The following is a 23,618-nucleotide window of genomic DNA, read 5'->3' as shown; positions in this document are numbered from 1 at the left end:
CTGCAGGACTGCACATTATATCCACTTTATTTTCAGGGAATTACCTCATCACTGAACCATTGCTGTTCCCACAGTCATATTCCACCAAATGGATGAGGCATCCAAGGGCAATATTCCGGCTGCGATAATCACATTCCCCCAGGCAGACCGGGCTCCCTGGCCGGCTTTGTCACATGCCGTTTTAATGCGATTTTAGTGGTGGTGACCACAATAAGTGTTATACCCTCCCAATGAATCACTCAGGGCTTCACGTTGGGTTTCATTTGCAGAGTTGAGATTGCATCACCATAGATGCATGTGTGTAAGGGAACAGTTGCAGCTGCTGTTGCTGATACCTCAGGTGCATCCAGAGGCCAGTCGTTTTCAGTGTGGAGCTCACTCCTGAGGCATTTCGGGAATGTGTGCCACATAATCAGATGTGAAGTAAGACTATCACTCTGTCTATAGACAGATACTGAAATTAGAGGTGAAACGATTACAATGCGTAAGATGAGGTTTACTTGTATCATGCCTCATTTCTATTGTTGTCTGTACCTCGGCATCATTACAAATGAGGGTTCTCCCTTAATGTGTTTTCCGAGGATTTAAATGAATGATGATGAAATAAATACATTTAATAAGGTAGTGCAGATAAATGATGCAGACATAACTTAAACTTAAAAAATAAATATTTATCTTGTGTCATTCAGGTCTTTAGATCCAGGAACTCTTATATTATGTCATAACGACTGTGGATAAATGGATCTCGCGTCTCAGAAAACAAATCATAAATCATAAATACATACATACATACACATATGTACATACATACGTGTGTGTGTGTGCATATATATGTTTTGAAAATGCACTTTGACCACAAGTCTACTGGCCTTTGCTGGAATGTGACATTGAAACACACAAACAGCTGCTAAGGTGCTACCAAGGAAGGTTATCTGTCGTTGATGATTTATCTCCTTGCTACATAGAGTCAAAGCAGGTTTCTTATTAGGAAAGGCTGCTAGTTAGTTATTAAGGAAGAAGAGAACTTGGCAACCTTTGAAATGACACTGAACAAACACACGTCTCTCCTCACGAAGGGCACATGGCCTGCTCTTGGTTTTGTTAAATAATGAATGTTTTGTCATTTGACTGTGTGCTGTTTCTATCCAATGCTGCAACATTTGCATCTCCGTGGAGATTGGTTTTTTTCCGCTCTGCGCAAAGATAAAGCCTCCTCCCAGCCCCCCTGGTGCTGCAGAGCACCGTAAGTAGAAAGAGTCATCCAAAAGACTTAGTGCCACTGGTGACAGAGCCTCGGCTTCATGCCTACCAAAATACTCATTTGGGGTGTGACATCATTATCATCACTCCTTCCCTGTTGCTTGAAGAGAAAGTGACAAATTCCCCTGTCTCCAATTATGCTCTTGTTTAATTACTTCCATTTACCAAGGTATTAATTCAGATCCCTCTCCTCAAACCCTCACTAATTCCACCATGATGCATTGTCACCCATCATTTCTGCACAGTACACAGTTCATGACTTTAAAAAAGTAAGCCTGCTGGCATAGTGGAAACAAAATCCTAAGATGTGGCTGAGTCACAGCTCAGAGGGTGTAATAATAAGATGAGGAAGAATTACATTAGAAAAAAGTGTAATATAATGTGACGCACAGAGTAATGATAATGAGAGTTAAATTAAAAGCATGTTACATGATCCAGCTGCTTTGTTTGTGTTGCTGAGTTTGGATGTGATGCTAAAAGAATTTGTTGTGAAATTGTACCTGGACTAGTCTGGTGTTGCAGGTCTACAAATGTGGCGGTTCTAGACCACTTTTACTGAGGGGGCCAAACGGGGGCCATTGTTTTGTCAGAGGGGAACATTAAACCCAGGTGAAAAATAGACAAAGATGATCGCTTTAATATATATATATATATATATATATATATATATATATATGTGTATATGCCAAATAATAGCGCACATCATTAAATACCCTGATTTATATTTATTTCAATAACAGTATTTAATACTATATTTTGAGTCCAGTTGTTGAGTCAAATACTGTGTATGTGTTTTGTGTTTTGGGGGCTCTTCCTTTTGGAAGGGGTGGCCACAAGTGGAGGGGGGGGGAGGCAAGCTCAGTGTTATAGGGGCACTGGCCCCTGTTGGCCCCTGCCTAGAACCGCCCATGTGCACAGAACCTTGAGACACCAGGAACCAAAAAACTCCTGAGCAGAAACCCCCCCCCCCCCCCCCCCCGACTTAAAATAATGTATAACTAAACTAAAGACCTGGTGGAAAGAGGTGTCAGCCTGTAACTTGCCAATAGATAGTCTATAACATATTTTGTTTATATATATTTTTTAATGCATCATGAATACGGTAGGCTATATTTTCAAGATGATGACGTAATCTGTACACGTAATGTATGATCAATGAGATTCAACCCGAGTGCTGTTCCACCGAAACTGTTATTAAACCCTCCAAAAGTTGCCAGCAGGAGTCTCACGACCACCAGTTTTTATGTTCGGTAGCTGGAAAAAAAAAAAAAAAAAAAAAAACTAGAGAAAATCACAAAGCGGAAGTGAGGAAGTAAGCAAGGCAGAAAAAAACTTTTTTGAGGGGAAACTTGGAGACGGCTGTATTACATCGGAGCTACGGGATGCAAAGCGGTATCGTTTGTTTGCAGAGTTAAAAAAAAACAAAAAAAAAAAGTTCGTCGTTGCGGTACAATGGGACTCCCCACTTTGGAGTTCAGTGACTCTTTCCTGGACAGCCCGGACTTCAGAGAGCGGCTCAAATGTCACGAAATCGAGCTCGAGCGCACCAACAAATTCATCAAAGACCTCATCAAAGATGGAAACATGCTCATCACCGCGCTCAGGAGTAAGTAGCTCTCCTTTCTCCCCCTTTTTTCTCCCCCTCCCACCTATGGGTCCGGAAATAACTGTAACTACCTGAAAGCCACAGGCGAGTTGTAATTAGAGGATTGCCTTCATTACATCGTATTTAAGTCCACAGTGGGAGAGTGTGAGTGGTCCTGCCCCTCTTTGATGTCTGAACAACCCTGTGGTCTCCCATTGGGAAGCGTTTATACCGCTGCTGAAAGCTTTAAATACAAAACAAAAAAAAAGAAACACTCATAATTCATTACTTTGAGGTTTGTTTAGCATCCTGGTGTTTGCTTTTGTGTCTGCATGCAGAGTGAAACAATATCCCTGTAGCCTAATACGAATGGCTTCCCTCTAATAATACCTAATCATGAGGCCACATGTGGAGAACATTGAAGCAGAACTTGAATTAATAAACTTCAGTCCATTCATGAGAGATGCTTTCACCTTCAGGCTTTAACATCACCTCTTTTTTTTTTTTTTAAAGTGAATGAAAACAGGGTATTTTTAATAAGTGTATGAATGGGAGCTGTGGGACTGTCTCGGGCTCTTTGACATCATGGGTCACTGTCCTCTCAAATTCCACCACGCTCATTAAAGTTTGCACTTCCTGTTCTCTCTCTGCTGTGTCCCTGTGGGGATGGGAGTTTGGGTCTGTTACCGTCAGAAGTGTGTCCGCGAAATGGAGACAGATTAGAAGTATAGGCCTAATAAATATGGAAAATAGCTGGCCTGGAATGGGATGGGGAAAGCCTCAGCAGTAACCCATTACTTCTTTCATGAATCATCCCTGCACGGTCCTGTCAGCCTTTACTGTGAGAAAGCATCACTCTTCATGCTTCCACCCTTCTTCTCCCATACCAGTACGTCTATACTGTGCGTGTTTTTTTTTTGCTTGTTTTTTTTTGCTGTTGTGAACAAGGAAATGAGTCTCTCATTGAAGCTGAAATACAGCAGATGAGTTCTCAACGGGGGGTCTACGTTGCAATATCAAACTTTTTCTTTTTTTTTATAGTTTATAGAATATCAGATGGAGAGGACTCATTAGTTTGCAGCACATTATTGCTCTGTATGTGTTTGTGGGTGTGATGTCAACATTTTCTTTGAGTCAATGGCAGAAAGAATGATTCATAATGAAGTGTATATACCGTACTGTCAGATTTAAGCCAAAAGAGGAAGCAGATTTATATTATAGGGGCTAAGGTTGTCGGGATATTATCACCAAACAACGAGTGACGAGGTGTTTGCATTTCTCAGCAGAATATTGGTGCCTCAGTTGCACTATGTGTAGGCATCCACTATATTCTGCACTTGCTTTATTGTCTCTTGACTCACCAGGTAGTCAGGTTTAATGCAGTCTTTAGGTACATCACATTATATTAGTAAAGCATGACTTATCGTCACAACTGATCCTGACAGATCAGAGAAGGCTTTCAGTCTGAACTGCAGAGATCTACGTTGCCTGTGCAAAGTGGACAAACTAATAAAAATACCATCTATGTTAAAGACACAAGTACCTCCCATGTGTCAAACCCAAACAGCAATAAAAGAACTCAACAGTCTGGGAATGTTTACTACTTTAGGCGGTCTAAATGAGAGCCTCTGTTTGGCTTCTGAGGATCCTGTTTATCTCATTGGTTCAAAGAACAGAGCAGTTTTTTTTTTTTTAGTTTCTCGTGTGAATGCAATACGCCTCTGTAGAAAAGTGACATTCAAGGTATCTGGAGATTTGTATCGAGACTTTCTGGGTGTTATTTTCACTGTTTTTGTTCCATGTTGCTGTGGGTTCTTTCGATGTCAACAGAAACGATGAGAGGTACTTCTGAGGGCAGCTGAAGGCCAAACCTATTTTGAAGCTTTTCTGCAGAAATATTGTTGTGTCAGTGGACAGGGCAACACAGGAGGAGACACACAAACTCCTGCTCAATGCTTTATTCATGGCATTTAGGTTACTCACTCGCAAGATGCCAAAGGTCAATGCAGCTTAATACCCAATGAGACCTTTACGCCCAGTTTTCAGAACGCATGTTAGAAAGGTGAGCCGAGTCTTCGATTGCCTTTGATTAGTTCATGGTTACAGGACACTGCAAATCTAAGGACCTATTGAATTCAAGTCCCTGCTCGACAACGTAAAGCACCTAGTGATGAACCTCAATGTGAATACTATCATATCTTAGAACCTAAAAACTAACCACCAGTACACTGTGTGTACAGAAGATGGTATTTGTCTCGTCTTTGTCAAAACGAGCTGCACCACCCTTTAAGAGTTTCAGTCAGGGTCGGAGTGCGAGCACAGGAAGAGGAAAGACGGAGGTAAATTATTGATGGTCTTAAACTCTACATGCCACAGAGGTTTACGACCCTTTATGACCCACCATCAGTGGTGACATTACTGGAAGACCTCTAATAGACCCTTTTTTTAATAGTTATCATCTCATGTGTCACGATTGAATATTGTACTATAATTCATTGTTCCTCACATGCTGTTATCAAGCACGGATTGCCTTTCATGTTCAGAAATGACCAGTAAAATGTTCCGTCACACGTTACTACATTCAGCAGCTTCTTATACTGTTTGTGCAGCTAGATTACTTTTCTGAAGCATGCAAGTATAGAGTGTGCATGGGAAGTCAGTCAGGTGAAAATGGGGTTTATCTAGTCAGGTATGTGTTATTTGGTAATGACAAACTGCATTTTAAAGAGTTAATCCTTGTTTGTTGATAAAAAGTCAACAGCTTTTTTCCCTAATAAATAAAACATAGACTTTTACAAAAGCACTGCTGCTCAATCATCACTTGGATTTTGATGTTTTGTGTAGTTTTGTGGGATGTTCCTGGGCGGGGAGCTGGTGTGTTTCCCCCGGCTAATGACAGCGCACAGGTGAGTTTAGGAGTGGATGCAATTCATCGACTGGACTCTATTTAAACCGGCGACTATGACGGATGTGGACGTAGTGGCAAAGTAGAGAAAATATAACCACAGTGAGGATAAACCACACACAGATAAAACTTGTTCCTTGTTGTTTGAATGTTGTGTTTACAAGCTGCAACCAACAATGCTACTGACTCCACCTTTAAACTAATGTATACGTTAGTAAAAGTAGCATCACACTGGCTTTGGTGATTCAATAGAGGCTGTAACTTCTTGTTGATCATGACATTTAAACTTCATCATTGCCTTGTTTCTAGTCTTCTTTCATGTTTAGATTAATCTTCAAGGGGGAGGCTTGTGGTCCATTTCTTTATGTCTTGGTATGGATCGTTTGTTCTGGGAGTTAGTTCCATCTATCTACAGATGCTGTAGCTTACTATCAGTGGCTGGCACCGATTGTTCCCACCTGGTGTAAATAACCAGGTTTGACTTTTATTAATCCCTCTGCTTGGCTGTAATTGAAAACACTAAAAACACTGATTAGCTCTTTGTGAGCAGGGGGGAGAAAAACCCCAGATCAGAGATTACAATGATACTCTTTAGATGTGGTGAGTTTGTATTGTAAGAACTTGGGTGGTGGGCAGACATCATTGGGTCTCGTGTTGAAAACTTTAGCAATAGGAGGGAAGCTACACAGGATGCCTAAAGTGTGAGTTTATTCCTTTGTGTTTAGTGTATTGACCTGTGCATCCTGTGGGAGTAACAGGCTGTTATTTAGCTCCCCTGTGACTGAGGGTACATCGACTCTCACCGCCTGACTGATGAATGTGTCTGCTTATTGCCTCCTCTGCTGTGTATTCACTGTGTCTGATGAAGAGGAACTTTAATCTTGAAATTAAATAGTTTGCTGTAATCATTAGTGTGCATATATATATTTGCATTTTGATTAAACATATGCTAAAGTATTTTGGATGTGCTGACATTTTTCGACGACCTTTTCTCGGCCTTAAGTCATTAAAAACTAAGTCATTCAGAGGGCATCTTAACAATCCATATTAGCAGGATTTGGATACAGACACAACTTCATATTTTCTACCAACTAGTGAAATCTGAGATGCTGCTGTTAAAGCCTTTTTAAAATCTACTCAAAGTGGCACCATCAACTATCATTTTTCAATATATCACCACTTTTCTTAAACACTACATGCCTTGGGCCTCTATTTAAATGCATATAAAACATTGTACAACATTTTTCGCTGAAAGCACATAACTGGCTCCAGAGCAGGGAAGGTGTCTTCAGAGACTTGCTTTGCCTCGGGTAAGACTGCAGGTGAGGAATTTTGTCCTTCACTAATTATTTACACACAGTTGTTAAAGAATGAACCGACTCGGGCTGTGTCAAGGCAGGAATCTGGCGAAACCGAGCACTTTACAGGTTTAAGGATTCAGTGTTTTAGTGGATAATGATGTGTTATGAATACTATGTTTATGAAAAGGTATGCTAATGCTTAAAATGGTAAATGGACTTGAGCTTGTAGAGTGCATTTCTAGTTTTCTGACCTCTCAAAGTCCTTTTACACCGCAGGTCATACCTACACATTCACACAGATGGTAGAGGCTGCTGCACTATGTAAAGAGTCCATCAGTGTTAACTAATCCTCTCATTCATACGCGTTCGAACACTGAAGACGATGCAGCGGGAGGATGAAATGAACCCTATTTGACTCTGAATGTTTCACAGGCCTGTAATCTTTGTTTGAAGGAAATGAGAGGGTTGTCATGACACCAGAAAAAAATCAAACAATATCTTCACCTCTTTCAATACCACAACAACAGTAGAAGTCCTCGGTACTGCATGTTTGGGTAAATTATTGTTTTTATTTACCAAAAATTGTAGACAAAAAGTCCGGCACACTGGCCAAATTGCACAAACACTTCGTCATCAAATCATTGCCAACACATTTGTGCAATGTACACAGCTGCTGATGGATCCTTTCCTCCTCTACACACCGGTCTTCTGAAATAAAAGCAGTGTTTTAAAAGCTTCAGTACTTTTCCATAAGATCGATCATTAAAAGTAGCATCGGAAATTTAGTCAACCTTAGTTAACAATATGAATTTCTGTTGAGGTTAATGTTTCTTTGAAGCGGGAAATCAAAAACAGTTGATTGTAGATTAGCACACTGCCCTCTAGTTGTTGATAGTTTAAAAATAAAACCATGAATCTACGCTTAATCGCTAACTATTTGGGGCAGAATTGATAAAGTATCATAACTTTATCAATTCTTTATTTCATAAAAATATCAAATGTAGTATTACTCAAGTTTGTCAATAATGTTGCGACACTGCAGAGCCAGTTTTATGTTCCTGCTCGTAGCTCCAGCAGGTCTTGTGTTTACTTCAGGAAGCTGCTCATCACTGCCTCTCCAGAACTGGAGCTCACGTTTCTAAGAAGATTCATGAATCCCAGAAAGCATTTCATTTCTCATAAGCTTTTTAAAAAAAAAAAAAAACTCTCAGATTAGCTCCTTCTAAACAAGAAGACAGCCCATTATTATGTACGCTACTGTGTGTCACGCCTGTTCACCGTGCAGCTACAGACTGATGCGCTCTCCCTGAGACACAAGCTGTAATGAAAGGCTGACACGCATGGGTGTTGCTGCTATTAAAATGACTGTTTTTAGCAAAGTCTGTAAGCAGCATCTTTTACCTCTTCTAACTGTGCCTGTCAAGTTCAACTTAATGAAGATTTGAGAGATTTTTTTAAACCACTTTCAGATTTGAGATCTCTGAGTGTTTGTTTGTTTGAGGACAGATGATGCTCCCCAGGCGCAGCCACAGGAAGTGTCCTGTAAACACACTTCTGTAACCATCCCCCATCCTCCCTCAGATAGCACTGGGCCGGACATCATTTGCTTCAGCGTGTGCGTGTGTGCGTGTGTGCGTGCGTGCGTGCGTGTGTGTGACTCTAAAGCAGGCTGCGTGCTGCAGGATTATACCATTTATAATGTATTGCAGTCATTTTGACTACTTTGATGAATTTGAACTCATGTTAAGGAGATGAAAGACAGGAGAACACTCTGTGACTTGTGCAGCGGTGAGCACGGCGCGTGCAGCGGGACGCGGCTGTTTCTGGGTGGACAGATTTCGATATAAAAGGATTAGACGTCGTGTTCGTGAAAGCTGCTTCCCCTCAGACTGTGCCAGGGAAATGTGTTAGACTCCTGATTGAGCTCTGTTCTGAAGTCGGTGTTGTTACTCTGTCAATCAAAGTGATTGTCACAGCCAGCACGCCAGTCTCATGCTAACAGTCGGCTGGCACCGCACGCTGCTGCTTTTTGTTGCTCCTTCAGACTGAAAAGAATAAAGTGATGCGTTAGTGTCGCTCCTCCACAACATTAAAAATCCACTCAAACTCTGCAGCTGGATATGTTTGGTGTTGCATTATTTAGTATATGTCTGTTTTTTTCTTCTCAGTAGATAAAGTGCCATGTTGTCTAGGAGGTCGAATGTCACATATATCTGATTAAACTCTGTTATCATCAGGTGGAGGATGAAAGCTAAGAGCTATATGAGCTCATGACTTCAAATATAATATGATGTTGTCTCATAGCTTTGTGTGTTGTTGGTATGTCTAGGTTACATTTTCTGACTGGCTCATGCAGCCGAATTGTTAAAAAAAAAAAAAAAAGTAAGAGATGAACAATTTACACGTCTTAACCTACGCACGCTCTAAAAAACGGAGACATTGGAAGGCACATGAGAAAGTCTCTTTGGCCCCAGGGGTTGCCAAGTTTTTTCAAAGCGTCAGGACAGTTGGGGGGTTTTAAGTAGTTTAGCACACCTCTTTTGTTTTTGAATTGTCTCACTCTGAAGCGTGTCTCTGGATAACTGTATGTGCCGTGATAAGAAGAAGAACCCCCCCCCCCCCCCCCCCCACACACACACACACACACACACACATAAAAAGCTGTTCTGTAAAGTCGTATTGTAATGTGGCGTGCCAACTATTATTACAAATTCAAGTGAAACTCTGCTTCTCCTTTTTTCCGTCTGCGCTCTTCTCCCTTCAGAGGCGAGTTCATCTCTGTCAGAGGTTGTGTCAGATGTGTTGTGAGAGTGTCTTCTGAAAGAAAATCTCTCAACTCCGTCTAAAGGCTGCAGACTGGGTGATGAATGGTGGAGGCCGGCCTGGCTGGCTTCTTTCATTTGCACAGAATTGCAGGGCTAATAACTCTGATCTTGTTTCTTTGCAGTTTAAGAATTGGCTGTTGCGTTGCATCAGCCTCACCCAAGGTCAGTCTCTGTCTTCTCTGCACTTGTTTCAACAATTTAGATGAGACAGAGACATCCGGATGTGTATTCTGCAGAGATATGTGTGCATAAAAGATGCATTTCTCTTATTCTGATGATCATCAGTGACCTGTTTATTGTTAATATGAAGATCACTGATCATGCACACATATACGGGGGGGGATCCTGTACTGTGATTGGCTGTTTGCCTTGTCAGAGGCGGGGCTTATGTTTAAATCAACTCTTTTGGCCGCTGTACAACTCCCATTGCATTTCAATGAACCCTTTTTCATTGTGTCAGTGCTTTGAATTGTGACTTAAATCTGGACAAACATCTTTTTAGAGTGAAGCTCAGAAGATCAAAATGTCTTTTTATAGTATAAGAAACAGCTATATAACGTGAAGTAGATGTGATAAATGGAGTTAAGGGTGAATGAATGCCACTCATTCATGTGTGTGTATTTATGTGTGTATATGTGTTTGTATGTGTGTGTGCGCGCCCTTAACACTTGTGGCGCTGCAGAAGTCAGTGGCCAAGTTGTCAAAAAAGTCTGGCCTTGCCGCCGCACTTACAACAGATTGATGTGTTATAGATGACTCTTGTCTTTTTTCAATTGAATACAAGAGACTCTGAAAATAACTTTTGAATGTACTTTGACACCACGGCTAACTTTCTTGCTTAAGCAGCCAACATGCATTTTAATAGTACAGTATACAGTATATGACTTTACCCTGGAGACAATGTTCTCTAGTCTCATCCCTTCATGTTTTATTCAGACGTTTTAAGACCTCTCTCTCCTTAAAAATTAGTCCGGAGGTTGACCAACTGCTACTTAAAGTTACTGCCTGCTGCCGGTTATTAGATACGGCTTTTGTTTCAGGGAAAAAGGTTGGGGCTGTGGGAAACGTTCAGTATGCTGCAGGAGTACAGCGGCCTGTCTGGTTGGCTCTCCTCACGCAGCTATTCTCTCGCTCTCCTGCTGGGCGACTGACAGGTGAATATTACGGCATGCAGGATGGAAGAGGCCTGCGTATACCTGTGGGGCCGCTACCATGTTACAATCCAAATGGTATCAAAGTGGCACAATGCACCCTACTGTTGCATCAAAGAGATCTCCTCATCTCTCGTTAAGCTGGGTGCATAGAAGTGTCCCCCCCCCCCCCCCCTTGAAGACCTTCTCATGTGAAATCTGCTGCGTCTCGCTGACGAGATGAAGTAGCTTGTGGTTCTCACAGCCATGTTCACGTGCAGGCACACAGTCGGTACTTAAGAGCAGTATGCTATTGTTTCCATTTGTTCTCCTCGATGAAAGACGAAGACGTGTGCTAAAGTGTTGTAAATGTTCAACAGGGATTACCTTGACGGCACTCCGAGCAATTTGACGGAAAGTGTAAATATGTAGCTATTCAGAAAAAAGGGGAGGCTGAATGCTTTATTGTGCAGATAGTTGCTTTTTAATGGTGCACATTTATGCAGTGACTCTAGGTTTTAAAAGCCTTTTCTGCACTCATTTGCGTTAAAGTACTTCATTAAAAACCCCTATGAACAATCTGAGGAGTGAAATGCACAACAAGGATGCTGCTTGGTAATTAGTGTTTGTGATGTTTGTCAGTCACAGAACACACGAGGGCTGGATGTGCGGCACACTGGTGCACGTTGAGGCACGTTAGAGCATCAGTCAACAAGACGTTCTTAAAAATATTGACTGAGTTTTATTTTCATAGCCGTGCAGTTGGATGTATCAGTCTGTCAGAAGAGGTTACATTATGGTTAAACTTGCTTCACACTAACACGTTCTCCTTTCACTCGAGGGTGGTTTTTCAGCTCTTTCTTGGTGAAATTAGTCTCTTTCGGCGAAGTGATGACTGAGACTATTATTCACCATGTCACTTCAACACGTTTCATAACCAATGCCGTCGCTAATGAAACTTACTTGGAAACCTTGGAGACAAAAAAAAAGGCTGCTAATTGGAATTGAAGTTGTTGAAAGCCACCGTTGTGTTTGAAGGGTCTAATGTCTGACTTAGTTCTGTGCAAACACATTTAAAACTGTTATTTAAGGTGTCGTGTTTTTAAAATATAATACCTCACATTGCATACACAATGAGGCTACATGTTGCTTATGTGAGCAGGTTCATTTAAGTTCAGACTAGAGATGGGACCGATCCCATCTAATATCGGTAACGGGTGCAGTATTGGCGTAATTTACAGATCGGATATGGATCTTATCGGATATATAGTCTCTGATTAAGAAAGATGTTTGGGAACTTAAAACATTCTCGACTTGCACGCACTGTCATCCTTTGAAGACGTTCAGACTGAACTGTAAGAAGTGTCCACAAATCAACAACATCAAGACGTTCAGACGAGATGGAACAGCTTCTTCTTAATGATCAAAAGTAACAATTCTTACTCTTCAGTTTAAAAGATTTTTGGGCTTTTCGTGCCTTTAATGCAGAGAGAGGACAGTGGATAGAGTCGGAAACCAGGGAGAGAGAGCGGGGAATGACATGCGGAAAGGGGCCACGGGTGGAGGCGAACCCGGGCCTACCGCTCGAGACGAGAGTCTCAACACATGGGACGCGCGCCCTGACCATTGCGCCACCAGCGCGCCCCCAGTTTAAAAGATTTAATCTGAAAACCTGACAACTGTTGCTGCTTCCATGGTAATAAAAATATGGATATCGGAAAATATGTATCGGAATCGGATCGGAACTAAGTAAAGTGAATCGAAAGTTCAGGCATTGTTCTGTGACAAAAGATGGTTTGATGCTTTTTCTATACCAGTTAATTTATGTAAAACCACATTTTTGAATCATTCATATTTCTTTATAATTACTTGAATTCACACAGAAGGCAAGAGTGAAGAAATTGTGTCTCTTTATTGTTAATGCAAATTTAGCTAAAGAAAACCCTTCATCATTAGATATCAGTATAGACCATGTTGCTCGTCGACTAGTCATGGATTATTAAAATGATGATTGGAATGATCAGATAATGTGTTGCATCATTTTTTTATGTGTTTTTACTTTCAACAGTACTCTTCAATGGTGTTTAAGCTTAAAGCCTGGTAACTTACATGGTACGTGTTTGCTCGGCTGTTAGCTGTGAAGGAGCAGAGGGAGATAAATAGATGAGAAGGAAAGAAAAGGATGAAGTGTTCTCGGGGAAAGGTTCCCCACTGTGTGGCTGTTACTTTGGACTGTTAAGTTGAATGTCAAAGATCATTTTCGGCGTCCAAAAAAAAAGCGTCCAACATGTTTTTCTCTTCAACCCAACATGCATTACCCATGTGATCCCATTATAAGCAAAGTCAGCTTTACAGATCTAGCAGGAAGTCCTTTTATGGCTCGAGGAACATAGTTCTGTTTGTGAGACCGGGCTCCATGTCTTCCATGCTGCCTGCTGCTGATGAATGAAATTGAAGGGGGTTAGCCCTGAAGTTAGAAACTTTGGCCCTGGAGCAGACAGACTCGTCTCCCCTGTAGTTTCTGACTGTGGTCGGGACTCTGAAGCAGGGAGGTTTAGTACCTTTATTTGCAGCGTGAGGGTGAAATGTTCTCAGAGTTTAGAAGTTTTAGAACGTGATGGTGTTGCATCAGCTTCTACCTCTACGTTGTGTTTTGTTTACCTGACCCTTCCTGGTTGCTGTTTTTCATGCAAAAAAAAAAGACTTTGACTCATGAATCCAGAATCGATTTGAATAAAAAAAAAAAAAAGATACTTAATCAAATCATGGCCCCAAGAATCGAATCGATTCGTGAGACACCCAAAGATTTCCAGCCCTAGCACACAGCATGAAAATCATGCGCTGAATGAGTAAATGAGTCTGACTAATTATTGTTTTTTGTGGATGGTATCAACCCATCGTGGTACCAAGATACCAGTATACTTGAGGATAGAAGAACAGTCTTAGTGTCTAACAGAGATGCTTAAACTATACAAAGAGCATGATTATTGACATTATAGGTAAATGGTGTTATTTATTCTGGTACTTTATTAGAAATGCTCATCACAATATCCCTCCGCCCAAAGAAACATTTTTAAATTTCCTCTATTTTCCAACCAACCAAACGGTCTCAAACGAAGTCATTGTCATTGTACATATAAAAAGCAAGTCCTTCAACCAGCAAATGTTGGAAACTTTGGTTTGAAAAGTGACTTAACCAGGTAGTTAGCTAACACATCAGCAGCTAATATTCCTTTTGTCGACTATTTGATTAGTGGACATTATGGTTGCAGCTCTACAGATGTCACACAAAACTTTAGAACAACACGTACACAGCCACTAAATCTCGCACCTCTAAATAGCCGTTCTCAAATCCATCCATATACACATCCTGAATTTACATTTCATGGTGGGCACGCACCTGTTCTCCGTGCATCAAAACTGCAGACTCTCCTGCAGCGTTGTCTGTGTTTTGTCAGGGCTTGTCAGCAGATGGAATTAGGTAGTATGTGGTTGCCCTGGAGACGAGATAAAGGGTGTACCCATGGGGGCTCTGCTGTGTGGAGACTGACAGCCATAGTCCTCTCTCTCTCTCTCACATCACACACACACACACACAGGGCACTGACTCGGGTAGCTGCTCCATCCAGTCAGGTCTTGGCTGGATGGTTCAGAGGTCTGCTCTTTGATTAAAACCTGCTCAGGAGGACAGTCCACCCGGACGATTGGTCAGTCTGTTACCTCTTTTTTTTTTTTGACTGAGAGAAGAACCATTAGTGCAGGTCAAATACAGGGATAGAAATATTCTAAGCAGGGTAAGATGAAATGTGTGCTGAGGGTAATAAAATTAGAAGGCGCTATTTTAAGGTGCTGGTATAAATAGTGTATAAATGAGCTCTTTCTTCTTATTTCAGAGACGCGCTTCATGTGGTAAATAGCATCTTCAGATTCAGACCTTATCAAAGTTACGCTTCTTTCCTTTTATTTTCTCCTTCTAAAGAGCGCGGCTCGCTTTTACCACACACACACACATTCCTGCCTCTGTCAGAGGAGATGTAGAGGAGTGAGATGAAATATCAGGGGAACCGTGAGGTCTCCACTCCCAGTACACCTGAGGAAGGTTCATCCTTCTTTCTGTCTCTTCCTTTCTGCTGAGGTGGAATGTAATCTGGCCCACTGCTGTGGCTGTACTGCATCAATATCACCTGTGAGGTCTTATTTGTATCATTGTAATAAGGCTGGCTATGACAAAGAGATTCATATACATGGGTTCTGAATCATTACACAGAGTTCTCTTCACCAAAAATCAACGCTGGTCTCTACATTAGCGCCATTTATTCATAAAAAAAAACTGAATAACTTCTTTCACAACTATCTGTATGCAAGCCTCAAAGCAGAGGGTCTCTGCCAACATTGTTTCCATTTAAACTTTTGATTTAACAACTTGGATTGTTCACTGCTTTCCTACAAAAACATTCAGCTGCTCATTTATCTTCCTCTCTCCTCGTTCTCTTTCCATTTATCGCTGTTACTCGCTCTCGTGATCACTTTTAACAGAGTTACTTTCTTTGTACCCACTGGTGCATTATTTTCTGCAGCATCACACAGCAGGTTCAAATTATTTGTGGCGATTCCCAAAGTTAGTAAATAATGCATGGGGGGAATAAACACACATTTCCTGTTTAAGCTCTTTTCTGATTATTACTCTTGTTGAAACGGTGGAATAATTCATGCCCATGTTCATGTTGTAGGTTTAGCAGTGTGTCTCATCATTAAGCTCTACTAGATTAACATATACAGTAACTAAATATGAGACTGTACTGAAACTATTAAGATGTGCTAGTTAATGGATAAATCTTTATTTTTGGAAACCATTGATCGTTTAAAAAAGACAAAGTATTCAGGGGCCTTTTTTTTTTGTCTGGGTTGACCCAACTGGTTCACTGACTTATGCAGGGGTGGCCTGAAATTTGATGTGCGCGCACACACAAATTATTATCAACTACCTACCCCTTCTGACTCCAAAAGTCTTATCTACTTTATAACACAAGACTATGGAAACATATATATGCTTTTATCAAAAAGGTATTTGTTCAAATTGACATTTTTAAGGACTTAAAATATGCCTGCAAACTCCTGCACACTGTCTAACTAACAAAATGCATTCATTGGAGGTGTTTTGGTCCCAAATAATGACCAATTAGTTCACTGTACGTAAGACAGTGTGCATTGCTTTCCTATTTCCTATTTATTTACTCACAACATTTCTTTTTTAAATTAAAGCAGCCTTCTGCAAGAAAAAGCCAGAATAGCTGTTTTGTTTTTTTTTACACAGGTCCTGCCTCTGACAAAGCAGATAGCCAACCATAGTTTAGGATTTTTGGGGTGGCATCTGGGGTGACCAATTAGATTTCAAAGGGGGGCCCTTGTCACCCCTCTGGACACGCCCCTGAGAGTGAGAATGTTACTGCCAATGATCGTAGGGAGGAGCCAGACAATGTACTGGGTTGCATGTTTTAGAGGATATTGGGCAGCTGGTTCAGTTGGTAGAGTCTTCTCTGAACTAGAAGGTCGGGGGTTCCATCCCCAGCTCCTGCAGCAACATCTCCGATGTGTCCTTTGTCAAGACACTTAACCTCAAGTTGCTCCCACTGCTTCATCTGTGGCGTATGAATGTGTTTGAATGGGATTAGTAATACTGATGGACACTTTATATAGCAGCCTGTGTAAGAGCGCTTTGAACAGAAGAGTAGAAAAGTGCTCCACAAGCTCAAGTCCACTTACCATTTCAAAAATCAGATCATCAAGCATATTATTTATAAGCTCTCTTTTTGTGTACCTTTTGATTTTGGTGGCAAGAGGCGATAAAGGTTTTGTCTTTGAGGTTGCAGCCCGTCTAAATGTCAGAGCCAAAAGATCATGGTTCATTGATGGCACGGCGAGCTCATCCAGACAGCTGCAGCCAGGTATCGATCTGAAATCAGCAGCCTCAGAGTCCAAGCAGAAATGATAGGAGCTCATCGCTGGCACAATGCACCTCCACTCAGCTGCTCTCAGCCACATTTACAAGTGGTCAGAAAGACTCTTTCAAGGTCGAGTAGATGTCCTTAACTTCAGCCTCTCAGTCTGCTGGCTCATTTAGCAAAAGTCTTGTTACGCTGCTCCTACGGATAACAACAATGCTCTGCAAGACAAAACAACAATATCTCAAAGAAAAAGGTACTCGCTGACAATTATCACTTGTTTCTCTGCTATCAGGCTTTCCAAACCATTGATGCTCCTGTGGAGATGAGAGTATTGATTTCTGCGGGCTTTAAAAGCCGGTTGGGTAAACTATTGTTGTCACAGTACAAGCTGTATGTATTTCAACACAAAATCCATTTCGCAGCAGCAGACCTTCCATCAAACAGACGAGCTGGAACGAACACTGAAGAGTGGAAGGCATTGTAATTCTTGATTTATTATCAGCTTTCAATTAGAGTCATAAATAATTATTGTAAACAAAATCCATGTATTTACTTGTGTTTTGGTTTTTCTTTTGGTTGAGTACTACAAATATCAACAGTGTTTTTTTTTTTTTTGTCCTGCCTTTGTCGTATTTTCATTTAGTTGTTGCTGTAATCAAAATCTGTTCTGTAGAGGATTCTTTTTTTAAGAAGCAGGAGGAAAGGTGTGCAAGTGTAACATTCCAGGAAGGGAACGCATTCGGGCTGGCAAATGCCAAGGACCCCCTTATCTCCACATGTCCGATGTGTCCTTGGCAAGACGCTTAACCCCGAGTGCCTCCCGCTGCTTCATCGTCGTCGGCGTATGACTGTGTATTGATTATACTAGTTGATACTAGTGGTCCCTTTACAGCCTCTACCATCAGTGTGTGAATGTGTAGGTGTGACCTGTGGTATATCAGTGCTTTGTAACCTGTGGATTTGACCCGTGTCTGTGTCGTTGCTGTGAGACGAGCAGATCTGACGGGACACAGAGGGAAGAAGAGCGCTGCTTACCAACAACACTAACTCCTTCTTGTGAGTTGTAGAGGTGTTCATTAGTTCAGTAGAGTATAACCACTGTGAAACAATCATAAAATAATGTCTTATTTCTTTCTTCCACAGCATTATTTACATAAAAAAAAAACTCACTCACTTCAGTTTCACTTGATGCCACTCATCCACAGTTGCTCTCTCTCACACCCTGCAGCAGCTTTAGGGTGTAGCAGCCACTCGCCTAACAGCAACACCTACAGGCCTGGAGGTCGTTGTGATTACGGGAATTTTAGAGAAATAAAATTACATTTTCAATCTATTTATTGTATTGAGGTTGGGGGCATGAAAAGTGTTGTGGTATTGTACAATACTTTACTGCATCCATTCTCTGCACAGCCCGATGAAGCATACAGTATAAGAAGCATGTGGGAATGCACATGGCCGTACGTTGTGTGCAGTTTGAAGCTGTTAAACAATCCCCCAGAAAGCTTTATCAATGAGTTAGTGCAGTTTAGATTCAGACTTGTAAAACTACAAAACCTCCATGTTTTATACAGTAATTAACGAGTCTCCTGTCACAGTCAAACCAAAGTTTGAATGTCTGCAGTCTTTGTATCTGTGTGCATTTCCAAACTTCACAGGCACGTGTGCGCTGGCTCTTTGTTCTTTGAAGGAAAGATGTGACTTGTGAGGGAAGAAAGAGGCAGAGAAGCAATTAGTGAGTCATTGTCAACAATGGATGGGAGAAAAAAAATGTCTGCTTTCCTCACTGTGTGGGCTGACAACTAGAATGTCAGGGTATTTTAATATCGCCGTTTACTTGTGCTTTTAATTGTGGATTCAGCAGAATCATAAAATGTATAAAAGCCTTCATTAAGCACTAAAGCTTTGTCCCACTCTGAAGAGTTCTTGTAAACATAGGTTTGTGTCACCTCGGGCACAATGTGCTCACAGAGCGGACCCACACACTCACCTCAGGTCACTGATTTACCAAAACACATTGAAATCAGATGTTTAATAACAAAGAAATCAAATAGCAATGGACTGATGCACATGCTGTGCTTTTACAGGTAGGCGTGCAGTTTGTGCCTCTCGTGTTAAAAAGCATGTTGCTTCCTTTTCTTCCAACATGTTGATGACATACTGTATATTAATGAATCATGTCAGGTGAGAAACAGATGATATGTTATTCTTTGAGACATTGCTGTTATGTCTTGTATAAAGGTTAAAATGTCTTATATCTGAGTTTCAGCCATTCAAAAATAAAATTGTGAAAAATAGTGAGAAAAGGGAATCAGCCTTTCTGCTTTCAACTTCAGAGAGGCCGATTTTATTATACCTTCGACTCCATCCAAAGCTGAGCCGTTCAGCAGTTATACTTTGATGTTACCTAATGGGGGAGTTAATTCTCTTGATCCTACACATACAGCTTTAGTATTAAAACGTCCCTCTATGAAACATAAAAGCACATCAAGTCAAATCTGAAGATAAAAACATCAGTGAGGTACTTTGTCCGACTCCTTTAGAGTTATCTAAGCTGATTGTAGAGGTTCTTACAGGTCAGTGTAAGATATCTGACATCTGGGCCGAACTTGTTTTTGTTTTCTCTACAAGAAGGAAAGTTTGGGGAGCTTCTGTTGAACATATAAGTTTAAGGAAGCAAAACAAGGTTTGTTTTCTTCCACAGACAGTAGGAGGGGAGAGGACTATAAAGCACCTCTTCTTCTTGAATGGATTTGTAGCACACGGGTTGACTCATCGCTACAAATAATGAGCAATACCTTTGGACCACTCTGGCTTATTGCTGACAAGTCAAAGGTGGACTAGTGTGTACATCCAAACTTAATGAGAGAAGTCCACTGGGACCAGGATGGAAGCAAGGGTTGAGCGAAATCAATTCAACATTTTGTTTTTGTGTTCTCTTTCTGACTATGATCATATTGAGATCAGATCAGCATCTACAAAACATTGATTTGTTCCTGATGGACACATAACAGTCTTTGTCAATGCAAACACTGATTAGGCTGGCTTCTCTTCAACTGCTATGATTGCTAAGACTCATGGGTACTGTAGTCTTTGTAACACCAAAGAAAAATTATGAAGCAAAACAGCAACTTGGAAAAAAAAACCCTCTAAAATCCAAAGAGATACCAAGTTACTACTGACATCACCAGTGTGAATGTTTGAATAAAAAGCAGGACTCATTTCCTCTAAGCATCAAAACTGAAATAAAAAAACAACAACGCCTGTAGTCTCTGGAGGATGTCAAATGGAATTAGTTAAAAAAAACTAAAGGCCTTGTATTCAATAAACATAATAAATGTATAGTTCTCAGTGTGAGAATTTCCAACGGTGGATTTACATTATTTATGTGCACTTGATCATTTTTGACACAAAGGTTAGGCAGCTAACGCTTCATTTTTCTGGACAGATCTTGGTATTATGATCAATGGACAAGTGATGAAGTAAATATAGATCCTGCAAACATCACAGAGTTGATATTTGTATGAATGTCAGCGGGCATTGGATCGGTCGGTGAGTGGATCATTAAAGTGCACGCTGCTCTCTGAAGTCGTCCGGCAGGAATCTTTTCTTGCCGTGGTCATGACTCCAAGCGACTGGCAAACTGAACAGGCGAACTGTGTCAGCGTTATGTGTACAAGCTAGAAGTAGCACTTTGTCCATATAGGGAGAAACCATCCATACCTACACAAACACTACTGGATCTGATAACCTGTGATGTAATATTGAGCTTTACGTTTTTTTACCATCTCTCCTGCCAACATGTCAGTGATCAAAGGAAATGTTGTTTTTCAAAGTTGTATTTGGGGTTTTATTGGATAGGACAGCTGAGCTGAAGAGAGACAGGAAACATTGGGAGGAGAGAGTGGGGGATGACATGCAGCAAAGGGGCGAGGTCAGATTCGAACCCAAAGCCACCGCACTGACAGATGAATATTTCTCTCTTCTGAACATTAAGAATTTGTGTCTTTTGTATCTGATTCCTTTGTGAAATGTTTTATTCAGATGCTCAAATCCTTTGTTTTTTTTTTTGTTTTTTTCAGATCTCTCTGCTGCCGTCCAGAAGTTTTCCCAGTCCCTGCAGGAGTTCCAGTTTGAGTGCATAGGTGATGCGGAGACAGATGACGAGGTGAACATCGGTAAGTCCAGATTGGCCGGGCCCGCGAGGGGCCGATCTCTCCCTTTTGCAGTCTTTCATCTTCCATCCTCTCTGCTCTGCCCAATTAATCACACTGTCACCCCACTCAGAACCCTTCCTGACATTTCCATGAGGGTTCTCTTGGGTGATACTTAAACACTATTGGCTGTCGTACTTAACCGTTTCATAAGAGCTAATATCCTCAGGCTAAGGGGAAGTGCTCAAAATGTGATACTATTGTGTTTGAGAAATTGAACATCAGCTAAAAAGAAAAGTGAATGGCTATCACCATCATCTCTGGGAAAAATTAGCCTTACACTGCAAATTCTTGGAATGGGATTTGGCTTTAAGTATAGATCTTAAAGTTGTCTGTGTTGCATGTATAATTAATGCTATTGATTTGCTTATGATGCTTCCCCTGTTTCTTTTCAGGCCTATAAGAGATCAAAGGGACTAATTGTGATCAGTGTCAGAGATTAATGGAGGTGTGAACCTCCTAGCCTCCAACAGGAATATGAAAACAGCTGTGCAGAGGGCCTTTCTGCCTCTAATGGGCAGGACTCCCAGTCTGGCCTTTTCTTTTCCCTTTTTTCTCCCTGCTCATTATCCTCAGCTTGAGTCCTTCGCTCCATGGAGCTGCAGATTGCTGAATTACTGTCCATCTGTGAGGGCTAGACTGGATATCGACCTCCTCTACATGAGGCTGTAATGTTCATCTGAATGCGTAATGAATAGTCATTCTTCCCTTTTTTCTCCTAAAGCTGCGGCGGCTGTGTGATAGGCAGAGTGCAAGGAGACCAATTATGCTTATTGGCAAAATCCACACCCAAATCCAGACCTCATTAGAATCAAGCACACTTTAATTTGAGACGATGCGCCCCTTCCCTGGACTTCAATCAACAGCAGTGTTTGAACAGTGGATATTTAAGCTGCCCACCTGTTATGTAGCTGGACCTACTTAATATTTGCACTGCAAACCACTGGCCCAACAGCAGCCAGAGCTGTGGCTGTGTCCAGTGCTTCGATGATGGAGCCTTTTGTTTGGAAGCTTTTTACTGATGTAAAAAACATATAATGGGAGGCTTCAAATAAAGTAAATAAAAATAATATTTGAGTAGTCAGAAGACTAGAAATTTAAACTTTCTAAAGTTAATAAAGTAAGTAAGTAAGTAAGTAAGTAAAGTGGTCTTGAGTGTAACCCTGCCATTAATATCTGTTTCAGGTAACGGTTATCATCATTTACCATTTAGTAAAAATATATAAGTCCTTCGCAGCAAATTCAATCAACAGATTTTTGAAAAGAGGGAAATGTAACATATAGTACTAGATATTGAATTCCTTTCAGCCACAACTCTAATACTGTACTTGAGTGTGTCTTTTGCACAGTGGTGGTAAAGTGTATCCGTTGATGACTTCCTCAAACTGTGAGCTACTATACTGTCGTGCTTTCTCACCTTCTCAGAGAGAAAAGGACATTATTTCTGTTACAGAAAAAAAAAATGAAACCGCCTGTTCAATCAATCTAGTCATCACTGAAAGTGAGCTTTCTTAGTGACATCGCCGGACCCTTGGAGAAGGCCATCCTCCATCCTGATGCAGTATTGGTCCAGCTCACTTTGATGCTCCTAACTTGCCAACATAACACCAGGATCCTGTATGTGCTGCCAGACAGGTTCACCTGACCTTTTATCGATTTTACTCTATGACTTCCTGCGGTGACATTCACGTTGCAGGCCAGTTATCTAGGAATCAATGGGGGCAAAAGATTGATGTGGCTATAGAAATTTAAATTTTTTCAGAAAAGTTACATGGCCTTCTCTCAGAAGGTCAATCCTTCAGTCCCTCGGAGCTGTGCCGAGCCGTCTGGGGTGGAACATGTCAGATAAGTTCTCTGCCTGAGAAGTTCAAATTCAAGCGGAAAAGACAACATTAAAAGTCGTAACAGTATGACAGTCTTCTTTTATTCAGGATAATGAAAATGTAAACTTAATGTCTCTCAATATATTCCTGTAAGCTCGTCTTCCTTCTTCACCCACCCTTGAGGTAGTAAATTTGATTTTATTCAGTGATTCATCAGGTCTATTGCCTTTCCTCCATTTACCAGTGAATGATATGCAAGCTGTAACCTCACTTTGACTCCCATTTCCTTTTCTTTGGAGTCTAATCTTGTCCCATCAACGGCTCCAGCTGTGCCCTTTACCCCCTGAGAGGTCTGTGCTGTTGATAAAGAGGACAGTGGCGTTAATAGGAGGTCCAGCCAGCCTTGCAGGATCACTGGCACAAAATCATTGCTCCCTGCTCCTTTTAAAAGCTTTGGTGTGTAAATGGACCAAAGTGTCGAAGATGATGCATGGCTCCCCATGCCAGGCCGTCGAGGCTGATAATGATGTTGCCGTGTTGGCAAGCGGAGCGACCCCACCGCTGCTAAATGGTTGGACGCAGGGTGACAGAGGCTGACCAACAGGGGCCACACTGTATCTAGCCCCCTATTTA

General features: G+C 41.3%; 1 protein-coding gene across 2 annotated transcripts in view; it reads left to right on the top strand.

Annotated features, from left to right (window-relative positions):
• The first annotated feature begins 2,584 nt into the window (after positions 1-2,584).
• Positions 2,585-23,618, top strand: part of LOC109984738 (rho GTPase-activating protein 42) — a 64,252-nt gene continuing 43,218 nt past the window's right edge. The window contains exons 1-2 of one of the 2 annotated variants that reach the window (XM_020634855.3): positions 2,585-2,866; positions 21,031-21,126. In XM_020634855.3, the coding sequence (XP_020490511.1) occupies positions 2,713-2,866; positions 21,031-21,126 (250 nt within the window). In that variant the 5' untranslated portion in view covers positions 2,585-2,712. The remainder of the gene's footprint in view (positions 2,867-21,030; positions 21,127-23,618) is intronic. The other variant, XM_020634857.3, reaches the window with a different exon arrangement.

The sequence above is a fragment of the Labrus bergylta genome, chromosome 11, assembly GCF_963930695.1.
Source record: "Labrus bergylta chromosome 11, fLabBer1.1, whole genome shotgun sequence".
Taxonomy (NCBI): Eukaryota; Metazoa; Chordata; class Actinopteri; order Labriformes; family Labridae; genus Labrus; species Labrus bergylta.
Note: the sequence above shows the minus strand (reverse complement) of the source record. Positions and strands in the feature narration are given on the sequence as shown.